The 26,300-nt window shown below is 48.9% G+C and overlaps 1 protein-coding gene across 1 annotated transcript in view; it reads left to right on the forward strand.

Moving 5' to 3' along the window:
* Positions 1 to 26,300, forward strand: part of COPA (coat protein complex I subunit alpha) — a 53,966-nt gene that overhangs the window by 11,891 nt on the left and 15,775 nt on the right. Inside the window, exons 7-22 of the mRNA XM_034426328.3 lie at positions 4,617 to 4,726; positions 5,521 to 5,620; positions 6,879 to 7,014; positions 8,237 to 8,319; positions 9,742 to 9,892; positions 13,405 to 13,471; positions 13,976 to 14,051; positions 15,523 to 15,605; positions 17,174 to 17,313; positions 18,668 to 18,753; positions 19,911 to 20,049; positions 21,394 to 21,556; positions 22,200 to 22,346; positions 23,424 to 23,613; positions 24,157 to 24,252; positions 24,358 to 24,446. Of these exons, the coding sequence (XP_034282219.1) occupies positions 4,617 to 4,726; positions 5,521 to 5,620; positions 6,879 to 7,014; positions 8,237 to 8,319; positions 9,742 to 9,892; positions 13,405 to 13,471; positions 13,976 to 14,051; positions 15,523 to 15,605; positions 17,174 to 17,313; positions 18,668 to 18,753; positions 19,911 to 20,049; positions 21,394 to 21,556; positions 22,200 to 22,346; positions 23,424 to 23,613; positions 24,157 to 24,252; positions 24,358 to 24,446 (1,856 nt within the window). The remainder of the gene's footprint in view (positions 1 to 4,616; positions 4,727 to 5,520; positions 5,621 to 6,878; positions 7,015 to 8,236; positions 8,320 to 9,741; positions 9,893 to 13,404; positions 13,472 to 13,975; positions 14,052 to 15,522; positions 15,606 to 17,173; positions 17,314 to 18,667; positions 18,754 to 19,910; positions 20,050 to 21,393; positions 21,557 to 22,199; positions 22,347 to 23,423; positions 23,614 to 24,156; positions 24,253 to 24,357; positions 24,447 to 26,300) is intronic.

Genomic DNA, 26,300 nt, shown 5'->3' on the forward strand with positions numbered 1-26,300 from the left:
AGGGGGAGAGAAAAATGGTAGATCTTTTAGAAATACCTCTCTTTTTTTCTGCAGGGTTAACTATAGAGCTTTCTATCAGGAAGAGATTCTGGTTAAACCAGTCTTCCCGAAACTTGGCCATTTTAATGTATGTGGATGTCAGTTCCCAAAATTCCCCCAGCTAGCATGAATTCTGGGAGTTGAAATCCACGGACCTTAAAATCACCAAGTTTGCGAAACAACACCAGGTAACGCAGACAATAAACACCACTGTCCTGGGTGATATGTAAGATGGCTGGGTGGATTTGTCTGGTGGGAAAACTTTGTCCCTGTGTCAAAGGAGGATGGAAGGTATTCTGAAGTTGATCTCCTTTTGATCAACATTTGTCCAGAATGGCATGGGATCTTCTGCTTGAGCAGGGGGTTGGACTAGAAGACCTCCAAGGTCCCTTCCACCTCTACTCCTCTGTATTCCTTTGATCAGCAACAACCCCAGACTTAGACTGTGGTGCAGTCTTGTGGAGACAGAGCCTATAGGCCTTTTGGCTTCGACATCTGTTGCACCTGGAGGTTTCCAGGATGGGTCCAGCTCTTCTTGAGAGGACAGTGTTCTCTTAACAGTGTCAGAGAAGAGTTGAAATCAGATTGCTGGAGAGGACCCTGGCTGGCCTGGCTTCCCAGGGATATGTGAGCACCCAGAATGCTCAGCAAATCTAAGCGTGGGAATTCCCAACCATGGCAATTTCCAGGTGGGTGGACGGACTTCAGCTCCCAAAATTCTCATCAATGATTATGCTGTAGATTAGAATTCTGGGATTTGAAGTTGCCAAGTTTGGGAAATGCTGTGTTGTGGCCTGTTGGTGGCTGGCCCCTCCAGCAGCCGAATCGGAGGAAGAGGAGGAGGCGTGGGAATCAGGGTCAGCCTCAAGGCAACCTGGGAGCTCCCAGGGGGAAGAGGGAATAATGGAATTGGCAGAGAGAGAGAGACGCAGGCAGAGAGAGGTGGAGCCTGGGCCGTCTGTCAGCCCTCAGATGGAGAGTCAGCAGCCCCCAGGTTTAGAGGTGGCTGATGAGGAAGAGGAGGAACAGCTGGGTCCAGTGCCTGACATGCAGATGCACAGAAGGCAGAGGAGAGGAGAGCAGTGGAAATCTATGGGCCGATCCTTGGGACAGAAGAGCCACCGCTAGCAAAGCCCCACCCTAGCTGTGGGGATAAAAGGCAGGGGGTGGAGAGGAATAGACGGGGCAGACAACTATTCCTCTCCCTGCTGGAGAGATTTGTTAGCCCGCGGTGAGAGAGAAACTTTTTGCCGGGGCTGCTGGTGCTCCTAATAAAGGAATCTTTGAGTTCACTGCAGAGGGTTGGTTGTGTTGGAGGAGCTGGGTCAGAACATGCTGATTTAGAGGGAAGGAGATTTAGTCCTCGGTGAGTTTGTGTGTGTGTGTGTGTGTGCTGCCTGCTGCTTTCTCAACTGCAGTTCTTGGCCTAGTGGGTTGCTGGGGTTTTTGTGGCACACATTCAGAGATGACCCAGCTGTGTCGGGGGAGGGGAGGGGGTGGCGAAGAGGCTGCGCTTGGCATGAGTCCGTCGCTTCCTCCGCCAGCACCCATGCGGTGAGCTTTGCCGGTTCTCTCAGCAGAGCCCAAACCCCTGAAATGGCTTCAAAGGCCTGGAAATGTTTCCCGGGGTTTTCGCACTTCTGGAGTTGCTGAATTGATGGATGCTTTCACGGTCTTTGCACCCCGAACTGGGTTCAACCGAGAGTATCCATACAGCAGCTCTTCTAAAAAGTCTCTGGAGTTTTCCAGTCATCCAGGTCATGGTTGTCCCAAAGGTTTCGCTCCTCATCCGAGAAAGTTCTTCAGTTCTGAAGCTTCTGGAACTGAAGAAGCTCCTTAGATGAGAAGCGAAATGTCTTCAAGAAAAAACGAAGTCCAGTTTGGGACAGTGTCTCTTCTAAGCAGGAAGGTCTTGTGTGAAAATCAGCTTGATAGAAGCTTCCTATAATTTTAATTCCTGGCTAAATAAAGCTGGAAGCATCACCGTTTCAGCTAACGGGGGTGTTTGGGACTGAGTCTCAACCATGTGATTCGCTTAACGACGGCAGTAAAAATGGTAAAGATAAAATCAGATCAACTCATGTGATGATTCCACTTACGACTGGACAAACTTACGATGGAAATTCTAGTTCCAATTGTGATTGTAAGTTGATGGCTGCCTATAATTTTTTTCAGCTAAGTTAGCATCAGGATGGGGGGGGGGCACAACCCAACCCTATCGGAACCTGTAAAATTACTGCCAATTGGCAACACTGAATGAGCTGGGGAGTTTTAAAAACCATCCAGTGGAAGTCACTCCATTCAGGGTGTTTCATCATTACTTTTCACTCGATGTTTTCATCTGGGCCTCGTTTCCTGACATGCCGTTCGACAACCACCAAAAGGGTTGATGCCCTCCTTTTAGGATACAGGTAGTTCTCAACTTACAACCACAACTGAGCCCAATGTTTCTGCTGCAAAGCGAGACATTTGTTAAGTGAGTTTTGCCCCCATTTTATGACTTTTTTTGCCACAGTTGTTAAGTGAATATGGCTTCCCCATTGACTTTGCTTGTCAGAAGGTTGCAAAAGGCGATCTCTTGATACCCTCCCACCCCCGGGATGTTGCAACTGTCATAAACGTGAGTCAGTTGCCAAGAATCCAAATTCTGACTGCGTGACTGTGGAGATGCTGCGAACAGTTGTAAGTGTGAAAAAATGGTCCCAAGTGACTTTTTTTCCAGTGCCTTTGCAACTTCAGTCATTAAATGAATGGTTGTAAATTGAGGACTATCTGTATTTTATTCTGCAATAAAAAAGCTACTCTCTTAGATTCATGGCACTTTGCGCCCCATTCTGAAGTCTCTTGAGATTTCCAAAACTTTCGGTCTATCTTGACAAAAGAGACCAGTTAGAACAGAGTTCCCCAACTTTTCCGGGTTGGCGGCCAGGAGCGGGGGAAGGAGGGGATGATTTTGTGTGCGTGTACGTGCATGTGTGCCCACGACATTCATGGCGATGCTCGCACAAGGGGACATGTGTGCACACTAAAGCACCCACCGCACATGCACTGGCCAGCCCCTCACGCGTCCCAGTGGCAATTGGCCCGTGACCTGGTAGTGGGCCGTGGTCCACAGGTTGGAGATCCCTGAGTTAAGACGATTGCAATGGCTCAGACCAGCTCTCCACTTCACTCGTAGGGCCGGGGGGGGGGGGCTGCTCCTGCTGAGAGAGACGGTAAAGAAAACCAATTTGAGTCTGTCTTCCGGGGGCCTTTTGCATGCAAAATTGTATGCAACGTAACAATGAAGCCGTTTGCTTGTCAAACTAACTGTGACTTTCCAGGATTGGTGAAATAACCTCTTTTAACTCTCTGCATTCTTTCCTCTAATCCCGAAGTTGGTCCTTCCCTTGAGCGGGAAGACAGGCGGAGTGACATCCCAGCTGTTAAAAACAAGCAGGGTGCTTTCCTTCGTAACAAAACGGCTGGACCTCCGCGGCTGCGATCTTAACCGAGAGCTTCTGGTCCTGAAGATCTGGGCTTGGCGTCATTCGATTGGGCTGGGAAAGAGGGACGTCCTGCAAGCTGGGCATTATGGGGCAGGGGTGCCCAATCTTGGCCGCTTGAAGACTTGTGGGCTTCAACTCCCCGCTTGGCTGGCTGGGGGAATTCTGGGAAGTCTCCCAAGTGACCATGGTTGGACACCCCTGACCCCCCAAATAACGAAAGGAGCCTGGTGGGGTGTGGCCTAACCCTCTCTCTGGCTCTAACCTTCTGCTTTGGTCTGAGATTTTAGCATTGCTTTTAACATCCTCTGACTATCTACAGGCCTGGCTCATCCGTCTCCTCTTAACAGCTCCACCCCTGTCTAATTTCTTCCCGTCCCCCCTGTCCTCCGCCTTGTATCTGCCCCTTTTTCTCTCTCCCTCCTCTCTCCCTCCTCGTTCATCCAACCCCCACCCCCACATGCCAGAGCTGGTTCATTCTGTACGTGTTTCCATTCCCTCTTGATTTGTGTAGTAACCTCAGAAATTTTCCATCCGTTGCTCAGTTCTCTCGGATCAACCTGACAGCTTTTACGTGCCTTGATTTCTCCCAGAGCAGGTATCTGTGTGGTTCCTCCTACTCTTGACTCTGCTTCTCTGTGGATCCTGGATTTGCACAATCCCTTCTTGGAAGGGCCTCTCTGATACATTCACCCCCACCATCATGTTCACAGTAAACCCTTTCCTTCTCTTTTTTTCTCCTCTCAATGTCTGGAAGCTTCGTTGCACTTGGCATCCATCAACTGCCCATAGTGGTTTATCTTTTCAGCCTCCTCCTCCAGGGGATTCAACCTCACTTGAGCCTAAATTGGGGGCTTCCCTTTCCTGATTGCAGGGGTTGAGTGGCTTTGCTTGGTGAATTTCAAATCCACTTAGAAACCCCTTTTCCCTTGGACAGAGGTTCATTCGAGCGATTCGGTCGGGGACCTCTCTTCTCCATTGTCTGTTCAGAAAGAAAATGAGCATTTCCTTCCATCCTTCGCTACTTTCATCTTTATTTATTAACGTGATCTTTACTTCCTCTGCCCCACAAATTCCCTCTCCTGCCTCAAGGTCTAAGAAAGAAGAATTTATCTCCCGGAGCTGTGGAGTCCGAGGTCCGGGGCATCACCGGCGTGGACCTTTTTGGCACCACGGACGCTGTGGTGAAGCACGTCCTTGAGGTACTCTGGGGTTGGAGATAGGGTGGGTGGGGGAGGAGGAGGAGGGTACCCTCCTGTTAGAATTATTTATATATAAAAAAGCGAAAACCACTCACGCATCATCACGAAATCTCCAGAACCGTAAAGCCTACAAACTTGAAATTTGCCACGTATGTTCCTCTTGGCTTCTAGGTGCTCACTAAGAAAGGATTTTTCGAAATGACCATCAGAGCATTTGTATTTCCTATATTATTATGATAACACGTTCTGATGCTAATTAGTTAGACGTTCTACTCCCCCTCCCGACTTGAAAATAACTCTGGAGAGAATGGGATAGCATAGAACAGGCTTCTGTGGGGCACGGCTGAGGGAGAGAAGGTGAGAGGAGAGGCCTCGTAACTACTCATTCATTTTCAAGCTGTAAGCGTTGATTTATGAAGCCTGATCACATAGTTCCGTAGCGAAGCACGGATATCTAGCTAGTTGGGAAATAAAAGGAATCGTTGACAGACCTTTTTTGAGTGATTGACGTTAGGGGTGGACCTCAAAGGCTAATCAGGAATCCAGCTGTGTTGGTACCAACCCATTGGGTAGGGAATCTGCACACCTGCAGTTTTGGGGAGAAGATGAACTCAAGGTCTTAGACCAGGGGTGTCTCACAGCGGCCATTTTAAGATTTTTGCCCGAATTCTCCAGCCGGCAGCGATAACTGCGTATCTTACGTAGCAGTCCTGCTTTGCAGCATGGTTTATGAGATCTGCTCCCCCATCCAACACCCTTATTTTGAAGCTCTCTTTCTGTGTATCTTGTTTTAGGGACACGATCGTGGAGTCAACTGGGCGGCTTTCCACCCCACCATGCCCCTCATTGTCTCAGGGGCTGATGACCGGCAAGTCAAGATCTGGAGGATGAATGGTAAGCCCATGTCGTCATCACCCCCCCGTTTCTCCCCCCCCCCCAAAGTGCAGAACGTAAGGCTCCAGATCTGTGGGCACGTCTACCCTTCGCCACTCAGCTGGGCTCTTGCCTCGTTTCAGTCTCAAGAGAGTCTGGGGATTTGGGCATTCGGCCGTGGTCTGCGTGAGGAGGAGGAGGAGGAGGAGGGCTCAGCTGCTGCAGAACAAACCTGGTCTGGTGTTGGGGGGAGGGGGGGAAACAAACACTGCAAAATTAGTTTTTCTGCTCCCCAAAAGCGTGTGAAGGTAGCCTTCGACTTAAGAACCTCTGTTTGAAGTTACAATGGCACTGAAAAAAAATAGCTTACAGGCCAGTCCTCACCCTTACGACTATCACAATGTCCCCAGTGGTCATGTAGTTGCCGTCTGTGAGTTTCCCAGCTGGCTTCCGACAAGCAAACTCCGTGGGGAAGGTCCCAGGTTGTGGTTCCAGGATGCCTGATTAACCAGGGGGATCTGCTTAACAGCTGCTGCAAAGAAGGTGGTAAAATCTGTTTTTCAGTCTATATTGTGGTTGTAAGTCAAGGTCCACCTGTAGGAGCTGCTTGTGCTACAGGCAGCCCTTGACTTACGACCACAATTGAACTCCAAATTTCCATTGCTGTGGGGTTTGCTCCACCTTAACGACCCTCTTTTGGCGCAGTTGTTAAGCGAATCAGATGGTCATTAAGCGAACCCAGCTTCCTCCGTTGAGTTTGCTGGCTGGAGGCTGCCTGGGAAGGTCCCAGACGGTTATTACATGATTCTCCCCCTCCCCCCCCCCCCAGGGCAGTGCCACCGTTGTTAAACACATGCCGGTTGTTGAGTGCCCCAATTTTGATCACGTGACTGTGGGAGAATGCTGAACACCAATCCTAAATCAGTTTTCTCAGTGCCGTTGTAACTTCGAATGGGGGGATAAGTTGAGGACTACCTGTACTGGAATTGAAAGGATGGAAGGAAGGAACTCTGCCCAAAACTTGTCCTTCTCCTTTAGCTGGTGGCTGGGGAACTCTGGGAGTTGAAGTCCGCCAGGCTTAAAGTTGCCAAGGCTGGAGACCCCTGCTTTATGGAATCTGGAAGTCCTGCAGAAGTAGCGGGCAGGGCAGGATGGGGGTTCCCACGTACCTCTTACCAGAACAGTCCAACATAGCTTCCCAACTGCTGGGCATCACAGCCCTTCTTTGCCTTTCCCTTCACGGTCTTCCACTGACCGCTGTCCTTCCCTCCCCCGTCAGAGTCCAAAGCCTGGGAAGTGGACACCTGCCGCGGCCATTACAACAATGTTTCCTGCGCCGTCTTCCACCCTCGGCAGGAGCTCATCCTGAGCAATTCAGAGGACAAGAGCATCCGAGTCTGGGATATGTCCAAACGGTAAGCGCCCTTGGCATCCGGGCCCTCTCCCCCGTGCCATCCCATCCCATGGGGACCCCAAACTGCTGGACTACTTAGGATCTGCAGGTGGACTTAGCAGAAGAGGGCCTCTGGGCAAAGAGCTGGTGGCTGTTCAGCTGTGAGTAGCGATTGGGTGGGTAGTGAATGGGGAAGTGGTTAAGGTGCTGGCCTAGAAACTAGGAGACGGTGAGTTCTAGTCCTGCCCATTCACCAGGAGATAGTGAGTTGCAGTCCTGTTTTTAACATGACAGCTGGCTGGGTGACTTTGGGCCACTCACCAAGAGATGACTAGGAGACTGTGACTTCTTCTCCTGCCTTGGACATGAAATCCCAGCAATTCTTCCTGGCCAATGGGCTTCTAACCCTTTGCCCCTTGCCCTTCAGCTTGGCCTATTTGCCGAGAAACCGTTTATTTCACCCCACCACCATTGCCTCCACACCTGGACTCCGAGCTGATTCCTCATGGACAGTTCGGCTGCTGCCTGCCCCCGATCCTGTCTGCTTGATGCCGAACGGGCAGTTTGGCTGCCTCCCCGCCAGCCTCTTGCCCCCTCCCTCACCGCCAGGAGCTACACACAGACAGTGTTTGCCTGCCTGCCTCCCAATTGGTCTCTTCCGTAACTTGTCAGCAATTATATCCCCCTTCCAGCCCCCTTGGTCACCCTTCCCAGCCCCATCGTTGCCACCTGCCACTCGATTGGCTGGCGGCTTTTTATCCCGTGGAGTGAAACTCCGGGACAAACGGTGTCTCGGCGAATGGGCTGAGCCAAAGGGCCAGAGGCCCATTGGCCAGGGAGAATTGCCGGGGGAGGGCCAGCGGAGGAGGAAAGCTGGCTGGGAATGGGCTGAGACTGGAGGCGAAGGAGACATGGTCAAGGGTGGGAGCCTGAAGGTCCTAGACCCACCAGGAGATGGTGACTTCTAGTCCCACGTTAGGCCTGAAAGCTGACTGGGTGACTTTGGGTCCAGATATCTTTAAAAGTGGCTAATTTTGAGAAACACTTGATCAAGATCAGTTTCCAGCCCTTGAATCCTGAAACTTCATTGGCTTTCGAGACCGTCATTCCCCCCACAGATCTGGAGAGGCTAATGGATGCTCTTGGTCCATCTTCTTTGCTCCTCCTTTTATCCATCCCTAAATCCCAAGCCAAACCATTCACTGCCAGTTTGTTTTTCTCTGCTTCCTTCCCTCCATCGCCAGAACGGGCGTTCAGACCTTCCGCAGGGATCACGACCGCTTCTGGGTGTTGGCAGCTCATCCGAATCTCAACCTCTTCGCGGCAGGTAAAGGATCTGTGGGTGGCCCTCAGGTGGGGCGGTGAGCCTGAAAGGGAAGTCCGGGGGGGTTGCCACACCTGTTCCCCACATTACAGAAGCCCTCGACTGAACAACCATTTGTTTAGTGACCAGAGTTATGACGGCGCTGAATAACTGGAACTTGCTCTTACGACCTGGTGCCTAGCAACCGCCCACATTTATGACGGTTGTAGCGTCCCATGTCCTGTAATCATCGTTTGTAACCTTCCCAGCCAACTGACAACGTCAATGAGGACACTGGCAAAAAAGATTGCAAGTTGCAGTCACATGATGTCTCATTTTACAATGCTGGCAAAAAAAGGATGTAAAATCAAGTGTGGTCACATGACGCCTCACTTAATGACTCTAACCCACTGAACAACAAATATTCCTGTACAATTGTGGTTTGTAAATCGAGGGCTACCTGAGGAAGAGGAGGACTCGGGGGTCCTTGTTGCTCTCTGAGCTTGGTCATTTCCTTGCAGACTTCATTACCTTACTAGGTAACATCATCAATGCTAGAAAGGAGAGGGGCTTCCTCTCTGCCCTGTCAGTATTGTTCAGGGTGTCCTTGGTTCTTTGGTTAGACTGTTATTTACTATTCAGTTGTTTATCGGATCTGGTAGTTCCTTGATTGGGGAAATATCTCCAGCTCCCAGAACGTGACAAACCTTCTGTATTTAAATCAATGATCCCTTTATTAGGAGCGCCAGCAGCCCTGGCAAAAAGTTTCTCTCTCAATGCTGGCTAACAAGTCTGTCCGGCCGGGAGAGGAATAGTTGTCTGCCCCATCTATTCCTCTCCGCCCCCTGCCTTTTATCCCCACAGCTAGGGTGGGGCTTCGCTAGCAGCGGTGGCTCTTCCGTCCCAAGGACCGGCCCATAGATTTCCCCTGCTCTCCTCTCCTCTGCCTTCTGCGCATCCACACATCAGGCACTGGGCCCAGCTGTTCCTCCTCTTCCTCATCAGCCACCTCCAGACCTGGGGGCTGTTGACTCTCCATCTGAGGGCTGACGGACGGCCCAGGCTCAGCCTCTGCCTCTCTCTCTCTCTCTCTCTCTCAGCTCCATTCCCTCTTCCCCCTCGGAGCGCCCAGGTTGCCCTGATGCTGACCCTGACTCCCACGCCTCCTCCTCCTCCTCTGATTCGGCTGCTGGAGGGGCCGTCAGCCAATGGGCCACAACAAAGTGTTTACTGCTGACCCTCTTCCCTCCCAGCATGGGTGATTTTATCTTGTTTGGGTAATGAAATGTTGGTTAGCAAACAGCCAAGCTCAGAGAGCACCAAGGGCCCCCGCAAACCTGGCTGAAGAGACTCATGAAGGCTGTTGTGTTCCTTACGTAAAGTGGCAGCCATTCACGGCCCTTCTGGAAGTTTCTATGGTTGTTGGAAACTCCTGTTGTTCTCCAGGTCATGACGGAGGGATGATCGTCTTCAAGCTGGAGCGCGAGAGGCCGGCTTATGCCGTGCATGGCAACATGCTCTACTACGTCAAGGACCGCTTCCTCCGCCAGCTGGACTTCAACAGCTCCAAAGATGTGGCCGTGATGCAGTTGAGAAGGTGAGGGGGGAGGGGCGTCTTTCCTTCCTTCCTTCCTTCGTCAGGGGTCTTCCTCCTCCCTTGAGGACAGAGGAGGGGGATTCCCTGCCCCCTTTTCAGCCCTTTTGTTTCCCATCCTTTTCGCCCGTCTGGGACCCTCCTTGCGCCTTGATGAGTAGAAGGTGAGTAGAATTTCCAGCTGCTGGGATATAGAATGCAAGTAGTCCTCGACCTACGTCAGTTCATTTAGTGACCGTTCAAAGTTACAACAGCAATGGGAAAAGTGACTTATGACCATTTTTCACACTTACAACCGTTGCAACATCCCCAGGGTCACACGATTTACATTTGGATGCTTGACAACAACTCAACATTTATGACGGTCACAGCATTCTGGAGTCCTGTGACTCCCTTTTGTGACCTGACAAGGGAAGCCAATGGGGAAGCCAGATTCACTTAACAACCAGGTTACTATCTTAGCAATGGCAGTGATTCATTTAACAGCTGTGGCAAGGGAAGTCGTAAAACGGGACAAAACTCACTTAACAAATGTCTCACTTAGGAAGGTAAATTTTAGGCTCAGTTGTTGTAACCTGAGGACTAACGCATAAAAAATAGTCTTGTAGGACTTTGACTCAGAATGACTCAGCCTGGAATTAAGGCATTTTTAATAGAAGGAAGAGCAGACAGAGAAAAGAAAATGATAAAACCACAGACAAAAATGCCGTGTATTGCAGCATGTATTGCAAGTAGTCCTCAACTTATGGCCGTAATGGAGCTGGCCTGCTTATGGTCATAAGTCATGACAGTGTATAAAGCTGGTCGTCCTGCGACCGGCTTGATTTTATGACCTTTTTTGTGGCAGTCGTTAAGTAAATCAGCAGGATTGTGAAGTGAACAGCGTGATCGTTCAAACAACCCTTTTTTATTTTTGGATGAAAATCAGATATAAATAAATGCTGTTTTAGGGCAAAAAAGGCCCTGGGATGATGCCCACAACCGTAAATATGTTCTGGTTGCTGGGGTTAAAATGCAGCCAGGTGACCGCAGGAGGGGGGGTGGCTGATGGGACTTTGGATCCTGATCATAAGATACTTTTGGAGGGCCCATCGCAGCTTCTAAGGGCCCCTGACTGATGGTTGTAAACTTGACTTCCTTTGTTTAATGGCAGGCTTTAGGGTTAGGCCTCAACAGCACTGAAAAAAGTGATTTATGACTTTAGCATCAGACCCCTAATTGTCTCTGTTGCTTTTCTCTGCACACCATCCGTGGAAAACCCATCCTATTCTTCCCCAAAGCAAAAAGTCCAGAATTTCTATTTCCTAATTTGGGGGGGGGGGAACTCTCTTCCATAAATAGGCAGGGAGGCAGTGCTCTCTCTCTCTGTGTGTGTGTGTACATATACACAGCACTGCTGTAATGTGTATGCATGTGTATGTGTATATATATATATGTATATGTGTGTGTGTATATATGTGTGTGTATGTCTATGTGTATGTATATGCATGTATATAGATATGCTGTTTGTGTATGTGTGTGTGTATATGGTATATATATATAGAGAGAGAGAGAGAGAAAGAGAGAATAGAATAGAATGCAGGATAGGATAGGATAGAATAGAATATTCTTTATTGGCCAAGTGTGATTGGACACACAAGGAATTTGTCTTTGATGCATTATTTATTTATTTATTTATTTTATTTATTTTATAAAATTTGTATGCCGCCCTATCTCCAAGGACTCAGGGCGGCTCACAATGACAATCGACCAAGTGACTGTTAAAAACAAAAAATAAAAAAGTTTTTTTAAAAAATTAAAATATACTACCCCATCAGTCCAGAATGTACTTTTATGTACACTGAGAGCATACTCTCTCAGTGTACATAAAAGAAGAAAAAAGATACATTCGTCAAGAATCATAAGGTACAACGCTTAATGATAGTCAAAGGGTACAAATAAGCAGTCAAATCATACTAGGAAACTAAATCAAACAATTTAAAATGTAAGGATACAAGCAACAAGTAGAAAAGGAGAAGGGTAATAGGAAGGATGAGAAGAATAATAGTAACACAATCTTAGATAGATATGCATACAGACACACATGCACATAGTGCTGTATATGTACTGTACACATACAGAGCCTCCCTGCCTATCCACGGAAGAGGGTTTTATATTTCCCTGAACCTTTTCATCTCTGGATTGCTGTAGAAGCCCCCAGAGGACGGCAGCTGAAAGGCGATGAGGGAGGGTGGGCCAGGCTGGAGGAAGAGCAGATGCTTAAGCGGTTCTGAGTAGGCAGATGGGAGCCCAGCTGAGGCTCCGGTCTGGCTCTGTGCCCCCCGTCCTCTTCCCCAGCCAACCAGGAGATGCTCTTTCTGGAGCGTGTTCAGCCCAGGGGGCTTTGTCCTCCTTCCCTTCCCAACATTCTGTTTGGGTGGGGGTCCCCTAAAATTGTCAGTCTATCTTGGGGAGACGAGAGCGCAGATTTATGACTTATTTGTTTATTAAACTTTTATGCTGCCTGTCTTGCCTAGAAGCAATTCTAGGCTGCTTACAAATTAAAAACAACAAAATGAAACATTTTAAACATTAAAACCATAAAGATTAACAGTAACGTTGAGTTAAAATTGACAAAAGATGGGCAGGAAGGGAGCCTTCTGCCTAGCTGTGTGTGTGTGTGTGTGTGTGTGTGTGTGTGTGTGTGTGTGTGTGTCTTAGTTCATTAAGCACATTCAGAGTGACACCTCCCCATCATGACCTCCGGCCTGTTCTGACCCAGCTCCCCAAACACGACAAACCCTCTGAAGTGAACTCAAAGATTGCTTTTTTAGGAGCTCCAGCAGCCCAGGCAAAAAGTTTCTCTCTCACCGCGGGCTAACAAATCTCTCCAGCAGGGAGAGGAATAGTTGTCTGCCCCGTCTATTCCTCTCCGCCCCCTGCCTTTTATCCCCAGAGCTAGGGTGGCGCCTCGCTAGCAGCGGTGACTCTTCCGTCCCAAGGACCGGCCCATAGATTTCCACTGCTCTCCTCTCCTCTGCCTTCTGCGCATCCACACATCAGGCACTGGGCCCAGCTGTTCCTCCTCTTCCTCATCAGCCACCTCCAGACCTGGGGACTGTTGACTCTCCATTTGAGGGCTGACGGACGGCTCAGGCTCCGCCTCTCTCTCTCTCTCTCTGCCAGCTCCATTTCCTCCTCCCCCTCGGAGCTCTCAGGCTGCCCTGACTTCCACGCCTCGTCTTCCTCCTCTGATTCGGCTACTGGAGGTTTTTAAGAAGAGATTGGACAGCCACTTATCTGGAATGGTCTAGGGTCTCCTGATTGTACAGGGGGTTGGGCTAGATGACCTCTGAGTCCCTTATAACTGTGTTCAGTTCTAAATTGGCATCTTGAGGCCCGTGCTCCCACCTAGAGCAGGCTCCACTTCTGATCTTCGTCTCCTCTCTCTCTCTCTCTCTCTCTTTCTCTTTCTCTTTCTCTTTCTCTCTCTCTCTCTCTCTCTCTCTCTTTCTCTTTCTCTTTCTCTCCTATAGTGGCTCCAAGTTTCCCGTCTTCAACATGTCCTACAACCCAGCTGAGAATGCTGTGCTCCTCTGTACGGTAGGTGGGAGACATCCGGCTGGGCAAGATGGCTTAACAACTGTCTTGGTCAGCACTGTAAATGTTTGCCTGAATTGTGGTCGTAAGTTGCCCTGTCCAAGCACTCTTCTCTAGGCGGGAGTGCTCTGAATTGGATGGACTACAACTCTCAAGAGCTCCGGCTTTTTGAAGATTTGAGATCCTCCTCCACCTTTTTCAAAACTTACGTGACCTTCATTCTCCAATCCAAGTGGATTATATTTTTCTGCAAAACATGGATAATAAATTCATTAACGGAAATCGGCAAGGTTGGAAACCAACTCTGGCCATGCTGGTCCTCTTCCATTGAAAACTGAATGGAGAGTCACCCCTTGCTGCTGTTTTATTCATTTAGTCACTTTTTTAAATTTGTTGGCTGCCCATCTCGTTTCCAAGAGACTACATAAAAAATATTTAAAATCATCAGAGATAAAACCCTCCTGAACCCAATAAAGCGAATTTACCGACAGTGTTTTCTCTCCGCAGAGGCCGAGCAACCTGGAGAACAGCACCTACGACCTCTACACCATTCCCAAGGATGCGGATTCCCAGAACCCCGATGGTGAGCTCCGTCTGTGCCATGCCGTCTATTCCCTCCCCCCCACCTCAATAAAGCTTTTCCCCTCCCCTCCCACTCGCCCCCGGATCCCGGGGAGCCCAAATGAGATTGGCAGCCCGTCGGACGTGAAAAATTCATGCCCGTCTCTGTTTTTTTACGAGGGGGAAATATATATTTTATAAATCCGTTATTAAGCAGCGATCTGTCCTGCCTTGTCACCCAGCAGGCTGTTCTGCTGGCCTGCTTCCCTCGGCGGATTTCTTCACAAGGCCCCACAAATCTCTCCCAGGCAGGGGCTGGAGGCTTCGGAAGCGGCTGTAAAAGTGCCCAGTCTTCATTTTGCTCCCTTCTGGCAGCTTCCGGATCAAACCTGCCCGTCTGCAAATCAAAATGAGTTGCTGGAGCGTCTGCCTAATCAGCAGGCCATTCCACCAGGGAGTTCCCGTCCCACCTGGGTCCCCCCTGCCTCTGACGTCAGCACAGGAAACGCTGCTGCAGCAGGGACCCAGCCGGGCCCTTCCCTCCCTTTCCCCAGATTTAGAAAACCCAGTCATGCCAATAGCTGTCCTTGGGTCTCTTCTCCCATCTTTTCCTCCCCCCCCACCCCCGTTTCTCTTTATCTCTCTGTGAAGGCACAAGACTGTTTTAATTTATTTTAATTTACAAAAGTCCTATCCCATTTTTTCTCCTCCCGCCCCGCACAAAACCTCATTTTATTTTATATTAGCAATAGCCCTTAGACTTGTATACCACTTCGCAGTGCTTTTACAGCCCTCTCTAAGCGGTTTACAAAGTCAGCACATTGCCCCTAACCATCTGGCTCCTCATTTTACCAACCTTGGTAGGATGGAGAGCTGAGTCAACCTTGAGTCTTTACTCAAGTCTTCCTCCCACCTTCTCCCCCCCCCCCCCCGTGAAGGCACAAAACCTAATTTTATTTTTATCTTATTTTATTGAAGTCCTTTTCCTATCTTCTCTTCCCACCCCCTCTTTCCCCCCCCCCACTCTCTTGGCACAAAACCTTATTTTACTTTTATTTTATTGTATTATGGTATTTTCTCCCATTTTTCTCACTCCCATCTGTCTCCCTCTCTCCCTCTCCCTCTCCCTCCCTCTCTCTCTCCCTTTCTGTGAAGGCGCAAAACCTCTTACTTTATTTTTTGCACGTTGGCCTTGCTCACAGCCAACTGGGGCCTCTGGCGCAGGTTTTGAGAGTGCTTTTGAACCTCATCCCTGTCCTGGGGTGATTGTGGCACGCGTGACATGAATGTTTGGCCGGATTCAACCCATGCAGATGCCAGCTCCTTCCCCCTTCAGTCTGAGGAGTCAGTCGGTCTCGTGGCTCCGGCTATCACGCCTGCAAAATAGCAGCCTGAAACCGAACAGCTGTGTGTGTGTGTGTGTGTGTGTGTGTGTGTGTAGGCAGCAGGGGCCAGACCTTGTGTGACTGCCTGTTCCTTGCTTGCCTTTCCAGCACCGGAAGGGAAACGCTCCTCGGGGCTGACAGCCGTCTGGGTCGCCCGGAACCGCTTTGCCGTCTTGGACCGGATGCACTCGGTAAGGGCTGAGCTCCCAGGGGATCCCAAGATTCCTCCTGGGCAGAGCAGCGGCTCCCTCTTCTGCCTAAGTCCTCCACTTACGACTGTTCATTTAGACATCGTTTGAAGTTACAAAGGCACCGACTTACAACCAGTTTTTAGAGCTATGGCCATTGCAGCATTCCCACGGTCACCAGGTCCAAATCTGCTTGGCAACTGACTTCTATTAATGACGGTTGCAGATCCCAGTGTTCTCGGGTCATGTGATCCCCTCTTGTGACTTTCTGTCAATGGGGACGCCTGATTCGCTTAATGACAGCATGATTCACTTAACAACTGCACTGATTCGCTTAACAACCAGGACAAAGATCATAAAATCGGGCACGGCTCCCTTATCATCCACCTTGCTTAGCAATGGAAAATCCTGGTCCCAATTTGGTTGTAACTGGAGGACTACCCGTATTTAGGCTGTTGGTTTGAGCTCCGAGCTTGGCAAATTGGTTGCAAATGTTTTGTCACCTTTTGAGGAGATGTCAGTGCGTTTTGAGTTGTGTAATTGCGAAGCTCGGAGCTCAAACCAACAGCCTAACTACCAACCTGAGCTACTAATATTGAAACACATTTTGATGACCTGCATAGCTCATATTTTGTTCCACCTAGTTTATGCTTAAGTGTTTTGTGGGCAGAAGGGTTTGTTCCTGCTTGCCTTCCCATCCCTCCTATGTGGCCCTCTTCACTGTTGTGACCCAGCTCCCAAACACGACAAGCCCTTTGTATCCATCTAAACGTTCCCTTTATTAGGAGCACCAGCAGCCTCTCTCTCTCTCTCTCTCTCTCTCTCTCATTCTCACAGCAGGTCTCTAAGTCCTGTGAAAAGTGTAGCTCGCTCCCTTTCCCCCTGAACTGGCCCAATACACCTGGAGTCTCTCTCTCTCTCTCTCTTCTCCTCTCCCCCACCCCCATTTGCAAAGGTCCTGGAAGGTGCGCTCGCTTTCTTCCAGCAGCAGACACACACGCACGCACGGGCTTGGAAGGCACTGCAGATTCCAAGAAGAATTCTGATAATTTCCAGACAGGATTCGGAAGTGCAGGCTATCAGTCGCTGTCCGGCAGGGAGAGGAATAGTTGTCTACCACATCTGTTCATCTCCGCCCCCTGCCTTTTATCCCCAGAGCTAGGGTGGAGCTTCACTAGCAGCAGTGGCTCTTCCGTCCCAAGGACCAGCCCATAGATTTCCCCTGCTCTCCTCTCCTCTGCCTTCTGCGCATCCACATGTCAGGCACTGGGCCCAGCTGTTCCTCCTCTTCCTCATCAGCCACTTCTAGACCTGGGGGCTGTTGACTCTCCATCTGAGGGCTGACGGACGGCCCAGGCTCCGTCTCTGTCTCTGTCTCTGTCTCTCTCTCTCTCTCTCTCTCTCTCTCTCTCTGCCAGCTACATTCCCTCTTCCCCTTCGGAGCTCTCAGGTTGCCTTGATGCTGACCTTGACTGCCATGCCGCCTCCTCCTCCTCTGATTCAGCTGCTGGAGGGGCTGGTGGCCAATGGGCCACAGCATTCACTTTCTTCCTCTGCTCAAACCGTGACAGATCCTCATCAAGAACCTAAAGAACGAAATCACGAAGAAGGTCCAGGTGCCCAACTGCGATGAGATCTTCTACGCCGGCACCGGGAATCTGTTGCTGAGGGATGCCGATTCCATCACTCTCTTCGATGTCCAGCAGAAACGGTGAGAGACCTTCAAGGGGAGACCTGGGAGTTGACAGCGAGGTAGATTTAAGGGGGTAGATCAAGGTTTCTCAGCTTTAGCAACTTTAAGATGTGTTTCGATCATTCGCAGCATCGTCCCAGGGGACCTTCAGATCTTTCTAATGTACCAAGTTTCCCAAGGCCCTCCACGTTCCCTCTTTTCTCCAGGGGGTATCCAGCCTGGTGCAATTTTTGGATGCCGGACTTTAGGCATACGTTGAGATGTAGCCAGCAAGCCGCAATCGACATCCGTTCACAGCTGTTCCAAATCTGATTTTTGTAGTACCTCTTCATTAGTGATGAGGTCACAGTATGAGACACAGGATTCTTCTCAAGCAGACTTGTTGGAAATCATTTAATTATTTAATTGTCTTGGTTGTACATTTCCATGTTTCACCAGCATTTATTGCATGGAATGGGCCATCTTGCCACAGGACAATTTAACAATTCAATTTAATTATTTAAATTGAATTAACTAGACACAAGGATAGTTTTTTCCCCGAATGCCATCATTCTGCTTAACAACTAATTCCCACAACACTGTCAAATAATTTACTAAAAGTGTATTACTATTATTCTTCTCTTCCTTACTAGTATCTATCTCTTCCCACTTATTACTATAACCATGTTGCTTGTATCTTTCAATTTATATTGCTTTTACTTATTTCCTAGTATGATTTGATAGCTTATTAGTTACCTTGACTATCAGTAAGTGTTGTATCTTTTTATTCTTGTATTTTATTCTCCTTATTTGCACTGAGAGCACATACACCAAAGACAAATTCCAATAAAGAATTCTATTCTATTCTATTCTATTCTATTCTATTCTATTCTATTCTATTCTATTCTATTCTATTCTATTCTATACTATACTATACTATACTATACTATATATAAAATACATGACAAACATTTTATTTTTTGTCATTCACATTTCACTCTGGTCTTCCTTTTGCGCCCCCCTCCTTTTTTTTAAAATGATTCTATTCCTCCATTTCTTTGATATTAGTGTAACTCTTGTCTTATGGCCACCACAAATCATCATAGCCTCTATATTGCAGTGGGTATAACCAATTGGATTCAGCGACCTTAAAATATCAGCAATGCTTTCATTTGAGTTTGAAGCCTGGCGAGGGGAGCTCTGAGTAACCGGGGACTTGTGCTCGGTCTGTAGAGAGAGATTGAAAAAGCTTGTTTTGAGCAGAAGCAGAATTTAGCTGCCCGAGACTCAAGGCTGTCTTCAGAGTAGTAAGGAAAGAGACGTTCTGTGCTTCTCCTGGTAAGGCAGAAAAGGATTCACGCCTCCGTACTAAGAGCCTCTTCTGGCTTTGCAGGACTCTGGCTTCGGTTAAGATCTCCAAGGTGAAATACGTCATCTGGTCAGCAGACATGTCCCACGTGGCTCTCCTGGCGAAGCACGGTAAGAGGAGGCCTTGCCTGCCTCTCAGCAACCAGGCTTTAAAAAGTAGAATAACAAAGTTGGAAGGGACTTTGGAGGTCTTCTAGTCCAACCCCCCTGAAGCTCAAGCAGGAGACCCTTTCAGGCCAATGGCTGTCCAATCTCTTCTTAAAAAAACCTCCAGTGATGGAGCAGCCACAACTTCTGGAGGGAAGCCGTCCCACTGATTGTGGCTTCACGCAGTGCCTCTAGCCAGAAAGACAGACAGCCCCATGATGGCCCCTGAAGCTCACCTGCCTGGAAGTGGGGGCCTCCCCACTGTTTTCAGATTGTTATCCTTGACACAACGGTAGGAGGCAGGACCACTTCGGGAAGGCTTCTGGAGACGATGGTAATTTTTCCAGGAAATTTCTCCTTAGTTCTAGATTGGTTCTCTCCTTGATTAGTTTCCATCCATTGCTGCTTGTCCTGCCCTCTGGTGCTTCGGAGAATAGGTTGGCTCCCCTCTTCTTTGGGGTAGCCCCTCAGATATGGGAAGGCTGCTATCATACCTAGATCAAGCCTGATCTAGGGAAATGGCTGGTTATAATTTTGATGAATGCATACAAATATATACTCACCTTGGTTGGATACAATCCAGTTACCATATTTTTCAGACTATAAGACGCACTGGACTATAAGACACACCTAAGTTTACAGGAGGAAAACAAGAAAAAAAATAGTTTTTGGCCTCCGCATGTCAGATTTTCGCCTTCCCAGCCCCCCAGAAGCCCTCTGCAGTGCTCTGCACGGCCCATTTTTGCCATAAACGCGCCTGTTTTTAGCCTCTGGGAGCCTGGGAGGGCAAAAACACGACGCACGGAGGGTTCGAGAGGCCAAAAACACCCATATTCGGTCTATAAGACGTACCTAAATTTTCACCCACTTTTAAGGGGAAAAAAGATGTGGCTTATACTCCAAAAAATACGGTATTTATTCTCTGCTCTGTAAGTGGCTAGGAATCTACCTTCCCCTCCTGCTGGTCGGGCCTGGAGAATTCTCTGCCAACCTGGAGGGCAACCGGGCAATGTCAGAGGCTTGGCTTGATTTCCTCTCTCTCTCTCTCTCTCTCTCTCTCTCTCTCTCTCTCTCTCTCTCTCTCTCTCTCTCTCCCCCCGCGTGGGCTTTTTCTCCCCCAGCGATCATGATCTGCAACCGGAAACTGGAGTCACTGTGCAACATCCACGAGAACATCCGGGTCAAGAGCGGCGCCTGGGATGAGAGCGGCGTCTTCATTTACACCACGAGCAACCACATCAAATATGCCGTCACCACCGGGTAAGTGCCCTGTGCAAAGTGTGTGTACACACACACACACAAACACACATACACCAGGCTGGCCTCCTCTCTCAGGTCCCCCAAAGCAGCGTCTTCCAAGGGGCCACACTGATACAAGATTTGCCTTGGACAGGGGGCTGGACTAGAAGATCTCCAAGGTCCCTTTCAGCCCTGGGATTTCACAGGTAGTCCTCAACTTACAACCATTTGTTTAGTGACTGTTCAAAGTTGCAACAGCCCTGAAAAAAGTGACTTATGACCTGTTTTCACACAACCAACATCCTTGTGGTCAGATAATACAGGTGGTCCTCCCCCTATGACCATAACGGAGCCCAAAATTTCTGTTGCTAAGTGAGGCATTTGTTAAGCGAGTTTTGCCCCATTTTATGACCGTTCTTGCCACAGTTAATAAGTGAATCAATGCAGTTGTTAAGTTAGTCACCCGGTTGTTAAGTGGTTTCCCCACTGACTTTGCTTGTCAGAAAGTCATAAAAGGGGAATAGGTGACCTTGGGACACAGCAAAGGTGAGAAATATGAGCCAGTTGCCAAGCATCTGAATTTTGATCACATGGGGATGCTGCAAAGGTCGTAACTGTGAAAAACGGCCATAAGTCACTTTTTTCAGTGCCGTTGTAACTTTGAACGGTCACTAAAAGAACTGTCGTAAATTGAAGACTACTTGTAAAAATTCAGGCGCTTGGCAACTGGCATGTATTTATGACGGTTGCAGCATCCTGATTTCACACCATTTGCAACCTTCCTAACTGACTTTGAACAAGCCCAAATCAACGGGAAAGCCAAATTTGCTTAACAACTGCATGATTCACTTAACAATGGTATGATTCACTTAACAACTGTGGCAAAAAAAGGTTGTAAAATGGGGCAAAATTCCCTTAACAATTGCTTTGTTTGAGCCCTGCTGGCCCAGTGGTTAGAATGTAGGATTGCAGACTAATTCTGCTGACTGCCAGCAGTTTGATCCTGACCAGCTCAGGGTTGACTTAATCCTTCCGTCCTTCTGAAGTTGGTAAAATGAGGACCCAGATTGTTGGGGGAAAATATGCTGACTCTGTAAACTGCTTAGAGTGGGCTGTAAAAGCACTGTGAAGCGGTGTATAAGTCTAAGTGCTTAGGAGTGGAAATTTTTGGCCTGATTTGTGGTTGTAAATCCAGGATTACGTATATAAGATCTCCCGCCTTGGGCAGGGGGTTGCACAAGAAGACCTCCCAAGTCCCTTCCAGCCCTGCGACTCTATGACTGTGCCTCGCTTCCCTCCTGGGAGAAATAATTCTCCCTCTCTCTTCACATCAAAGCCATGTCTTCCCTTCCTTCCTCCTTCCAGGGACCACGGGATCATCCGCACGCTGGACCTGCCCATCTACGTGACACGCGTGAAGGGCAACAATGTTTACTGCCTCGACCGCGAATGCCGGCCCCGCGTCCTCACCATTGACCCCACGGAGTTCAAGTTCAAGCTGGCCCTGATCAACCGGAAGTACGACGAGGTGGGTTGGGGAAGGACGATGGTTTTGTAGAATTTGCCTTTCCCCCCCCCACTTCTTTGTCTACTGTGTTGTATTTCAGTGGGGCTGTTGGGGTCCCAAGGTGGCTTTTATAGCCCAAAGTGACTCACAGGATTCTGAGAATCTTAGTAAGGCATCTTAGACTCCTGGAGAAAATATAAGTCTAGCAAAGAAAGTAACTTAATACGCTAAAGCAGTGTTTCTCAACCTGGGCAACTTTAAGATGTGTGAACTACAACTCCCAGAATTCCCCAGCCAGTATAGTCCACACATCTTAAAGTTCCCCAGGTTTAGAAACACTGCACTAAAGAATGACTTTTGGGGGGGATGATCGTTAGAATTAAGGATTTTAAATCCCTCTACCACATGTCAAGCCAGGAATTTATTTTAGAACTGGTTTCACACACACAAAATCCATTCCTGCTTTCTTGATCAAACTTCTTTTAATCACCTAATTTAGCTAATTTGGGAGGAAAAGTCCCGTTTTGTCTTTGCTTTATTAAACCATTTGAAGGGATAAACTCTTGATGGATTTTCAGATAACCCACCTGTGACCTCAGTTTATTGGACGAAATATAGAGCGAGGTGTAAAATCTAAACCTAGATTTTTGGTTTCACTCTGTAGGTCCTGCACATGGTGCGTAACGCCAAGCTGGTGGGCCAGTCCATCATCGCCTACCTGCAGAAGAAGGGCTATCCCGAAGTGGCGCTGCATTTCGTGAAGGACGAGAAGACGCGGTTCAGCCTGGCTCTGGAATGCGGCAACATTGAGGTGGGTTTCTGCGCCCTGATCCCTCTAGGCATCTCCACGGAAGAGAAGGGATGGCAGGCGTAAAAGGCAGAGGGCTGACAGGTGCCTCTGTTTCCATCAGGATTCTTGGGGGTGGGCAGTGCTCCGCTTCAGGGCTTGTGCAAGCAAATTATAATAGCTTAATTTTAATCTGCTTTTATAATAGTTTTTATATCTCTGTTTTTACTGTATTGGGGAGCCAGTTTGTCTCGTGGTTAAACCACCAGGCTAAAAGCCAGGAGACTGCGAGTTCTAGTCCTGCCTTTTTCCTGCTTGGTGACTTTGGGCCAATGAAAGGGAAGGGGAGGGGAGGGGAGGAGAGGAGAGGAGAGGAGAGGAGAGGAGAGGAGAGGAGAGGAGAGGAAAGAAGGGAAGGGAGGGGAAGGGAAGGGAAGGGAAAGAAAGGGAAGGGAGGGAAGGAAAGGAAAGGAAAGAGGAAGGAAAGGAAGGAAGGGAAGGAACAGGAGAGAGGAAGAAAGAAGGAAACGGAGGGAGGCAGGAAGTCCTTCTCCTACTCTCAATTTTGCTTGTCCTAAAACCATTGACTTCATCATCCCCAGCCCACCATTTAAGGTCAACCATCCCACCTGGTTTGCGCAGTAAAAAAGGGGCTCCTGGAACATTTCTTTTCTCCAAGAGTATAATTTACTAGACCAACATGGTTACAGAAGTAACAAAGCCAATTCTGGTATTTTCACGCACAAATAGTGTAGTTAACTTTCCCTTTTCCCCTTGCCTTCCCCCCTGCTATTATTTACTGTCCAATCAGCTGCATGGGAAACTGGGCTCTTCATCTCACAGCCATTCCCGGGAGGCCGGCATTGTCTCGGGCTCCAAGCTGGCGTTCTTTGCATTCCTTTGCCCCCCTCTCCTCACCCCCCCCCCCACATTCCTACCCATTCCCTCCCACCTTTGCTATTGTCAGGCTTTGAAGTGAGCTGAATTGCAGCCATGACAGCCCGGGTCATTTTTCCTTTCATCCTGGGTGGAGGGGCCATGACTTTAGCAAGGCAGGCATTCCCTGCGCCCCCTTCTGAGGCTTCCCCCGTGTCTCCTCAGATTGCTCTGGAGGCGGCCAAAGCTCTGGACGACAAGAACTGCTGGGAGAAGCTGGGAGAGGTGGCTCTGCTCCAAGGGAACCACCAGATCGTGGAGATGTGCTACCAGCGCACCAAGAACTTCGACAAGCTCTCCTTCCTCTACCTGATCACGGGCAATCTGGAAAAGCTGCGCAAGATGATGAGGATCGGTGAGTTTTGGGGCCTTGCGATGCTCCTCCCACTGGCCATGCGGGCTAGAAATTGGGAAGGGGGGGTTGGTTTCATGGGGGGGTTATAATGCGAGGTTTCTTAACCATAGCCATTTGAAGATAGGTGGACTTCAACTCCCAGAATTCCCGCGCCCCCATCAGCATATTTTGAGAGTTGAGAATGCTGGGAGTTGAAGTCCACCCATCTTGAAGTGGCCAAGGTTGAGAAATACAGTCTAATGCCTGGCTGTAATGGGCCATGCTAGCCACCAACTGGCTGCCTCCCAGGAATCTGACAACCTTAGGAGATGCCATGGCATCCAGGAATTTCTTAGCATTTTGTGCTGCCTTAGTGAGGGGTTCCAACGATAAAGAGCATCAGGCTGCCCATTGCTGAAAAACTTGGTTCCCTTTGCCCAGCCTGGCAGAGGGCATGGAGGGCTTGGAGCAGAGCAGGAGGGGAAGACGGGCAGCCTTGCCCCAAAGGAGCCGAAGGGGGCTCTGGCAGACAGGCAGGAGTCCTGACCCTCTTTTTCCTCGCAGCCGAAATCCGGAAAGACATGAGCGGCCACTACCAGAATGCCCTCTACCTGGGCGACCTTGCCGAAAGGGTGAGGATCCTGAAGAACTGTGGGCAGAGTAAGTAAGCCAGCGACCCTGGTTGGGCTCCTCACCCCAAGTGGCTCCCGGGTGCCCCCACACTCTTCCCTCACCCGGCCTCCTGCTTCCTGGCTTCCCCTGCAGAGTCCCTGGCCTACCTCACGGCTGCTACCCACGGCCTGGAGGAGGAAGCGGAGAGCCTGAAGGAGACCTTTGATCCCGAGAAGGAGGTGGTGAGTGGGGGGCTGGGGGGTCGGGGGAAGCGGGAAGGGGTTGCTGCTGCTGCCCCAGAAGAGCCCAGGCAGGTTGCAGCTGAGGAGGGGGTGGCTTTCTTCTGGGTGAAACGCTCTCTGTGGCTTTCTTAGCTCCATGGGAAGGACCTTCTCAAACAGCTCTTTCCAGGCAGTCCTTGACTTACAACAGTTCGCTTAGTGACCGTTTGAAGTTACAACGGCACTGAAAACAGTGACCACCATTTTTCACATAACTAGCATCCCTGTGGTCACATGATCCAAATTCAGACGCTTGGCAACTGACTCATATTTATGCAGACTCATGCAGAGTCCCCGGGGTGTGTGTGTGTGTGTGTGTGTGTGTGTGTGTGTCACATGACACCCTTTTGCAACCTTCTGACAAGCAAAGTCCGTGGGGAAGCCAGGTTCACTTAACAACCATGTCACTAACAACGGCTGCGATCCACTTAACAACAGTGGCAAGAAAAGTCACAAAATGGGGCAAAGCTCACTTAACAAATACCTCACTTAGCAACATAAATTTAGCTACATCAGTTGTGGTTGTAAGTTGAGGACCACCTGTACTGATTTATTTATTTATGGGTGGGGGGGAACAGGTGGGAGAAAATGTGTTGGATCTCTTTGCCGCCTTTGAGTTTTTTGTAAAAAATGATAAAAATGGGATACAAATGAACAAATTAAATAAACCGCGAGCTAATAAATTTTACAACCTCTTTTTGCAGCAGTCACTAAACGCTACGGGATGTTTTTCCCCCCAAAAAAACGAATATAAAGACCAATTTTTTGGCCAAAACATCCTTATTAAGGTCACCTGTTTATGGGAATCTGCAAATAGCCGTCAAGACAGGCTGGTTGCCAAGCACCCAAAATGTCCTGTGGGCCCCCCCCTCAATAATTCATAGTTGCAACAGCACTGAAAAAAGTGACTTATGACTCTTTTTTCATACTTATGACCATTGCAGCGTCCCCAGGCTCTCGTGATCCCCATTGGCAACCTTCTGACAAGCGGAATAGGTGGGGAAGCCAGATTCACTTAACAAGCGTCTTACTAATTTAGGAGCTGCAGTGAGTCGCTTAACAACTGGGGCAAGGAAGTTCGTATAGTGGAGCAAAACTCACTCAACAACTGTCTTGCTTTGCAACAAATTTTGGGCTCAATTGTGGTCGTGAGTTGAGCAACACCAGTACCTATTGGAGGGGTCTGTCGTAACTTCAAAGAGTCGCTAAGTGACCGGTCGTACGTCAAGGACTATCTATAGCTGGACATGGGTGGTGTTATAACCCAGGTGGTCAAGGCAAGTCTTTAGAGCAGGGGTCTCCAACCTTGGCAACTTTAAGTCTGGCGGACTTCAATTCCCAGAATTCCCCAGCCAGGCCTAAAGTTGCCAAGGTTGGAGACCCCTGCTTTAGAGAGTCCTTTATTGCTGTGGCCCCCAAAACCTTTTGGGCACCATGTTTTTTTCGCGGACCGGAGGGTGCCAGGTTTTGTATGCTGCTTGCATCCCGTGAATGGGCTTCATTTGTTTGCGTGGCCCAGTTGCTGGCATGCCACAGCCCGGTGCCAATCCATGGACCGGGGGTCGGGGACCCCTGTTTTATTGCTGTTATGTATTTATTTAATTTTTTATCCTGCCCTTCGCCCGAAGGACTCAGGGCGGTGAACAGTCAAAATAAACATATATATAAAAATGTGAAATAGAAGCAATTTAAAATAATTAAGCCAATTTGGCTCATCAGTTAAGTTAAGATCTTCAGAATAAAATTTACACAATTAGAAAAAAAAAGTTATGCCAGCCCGGCTTGGTGAAAGAGGAAGGTCTTAAGTGCACGACG

This window comes from Pantherophis guttatus, chromosome 18 (genome assembly GCF_059756535.1).
Source record: "Pantherophis guttatus breed Tessera chromosome 18, ASM5975653v1, whole genome shotgun sequence".
In the NCBI taxonomy this organism is placed as follows: domain Eukaryota; kingdom Metazoa; phylum Chordata; class Lepidosauria; order Squamata; family Colubridae; genus Pantherophis; species Pantherophis guttatus.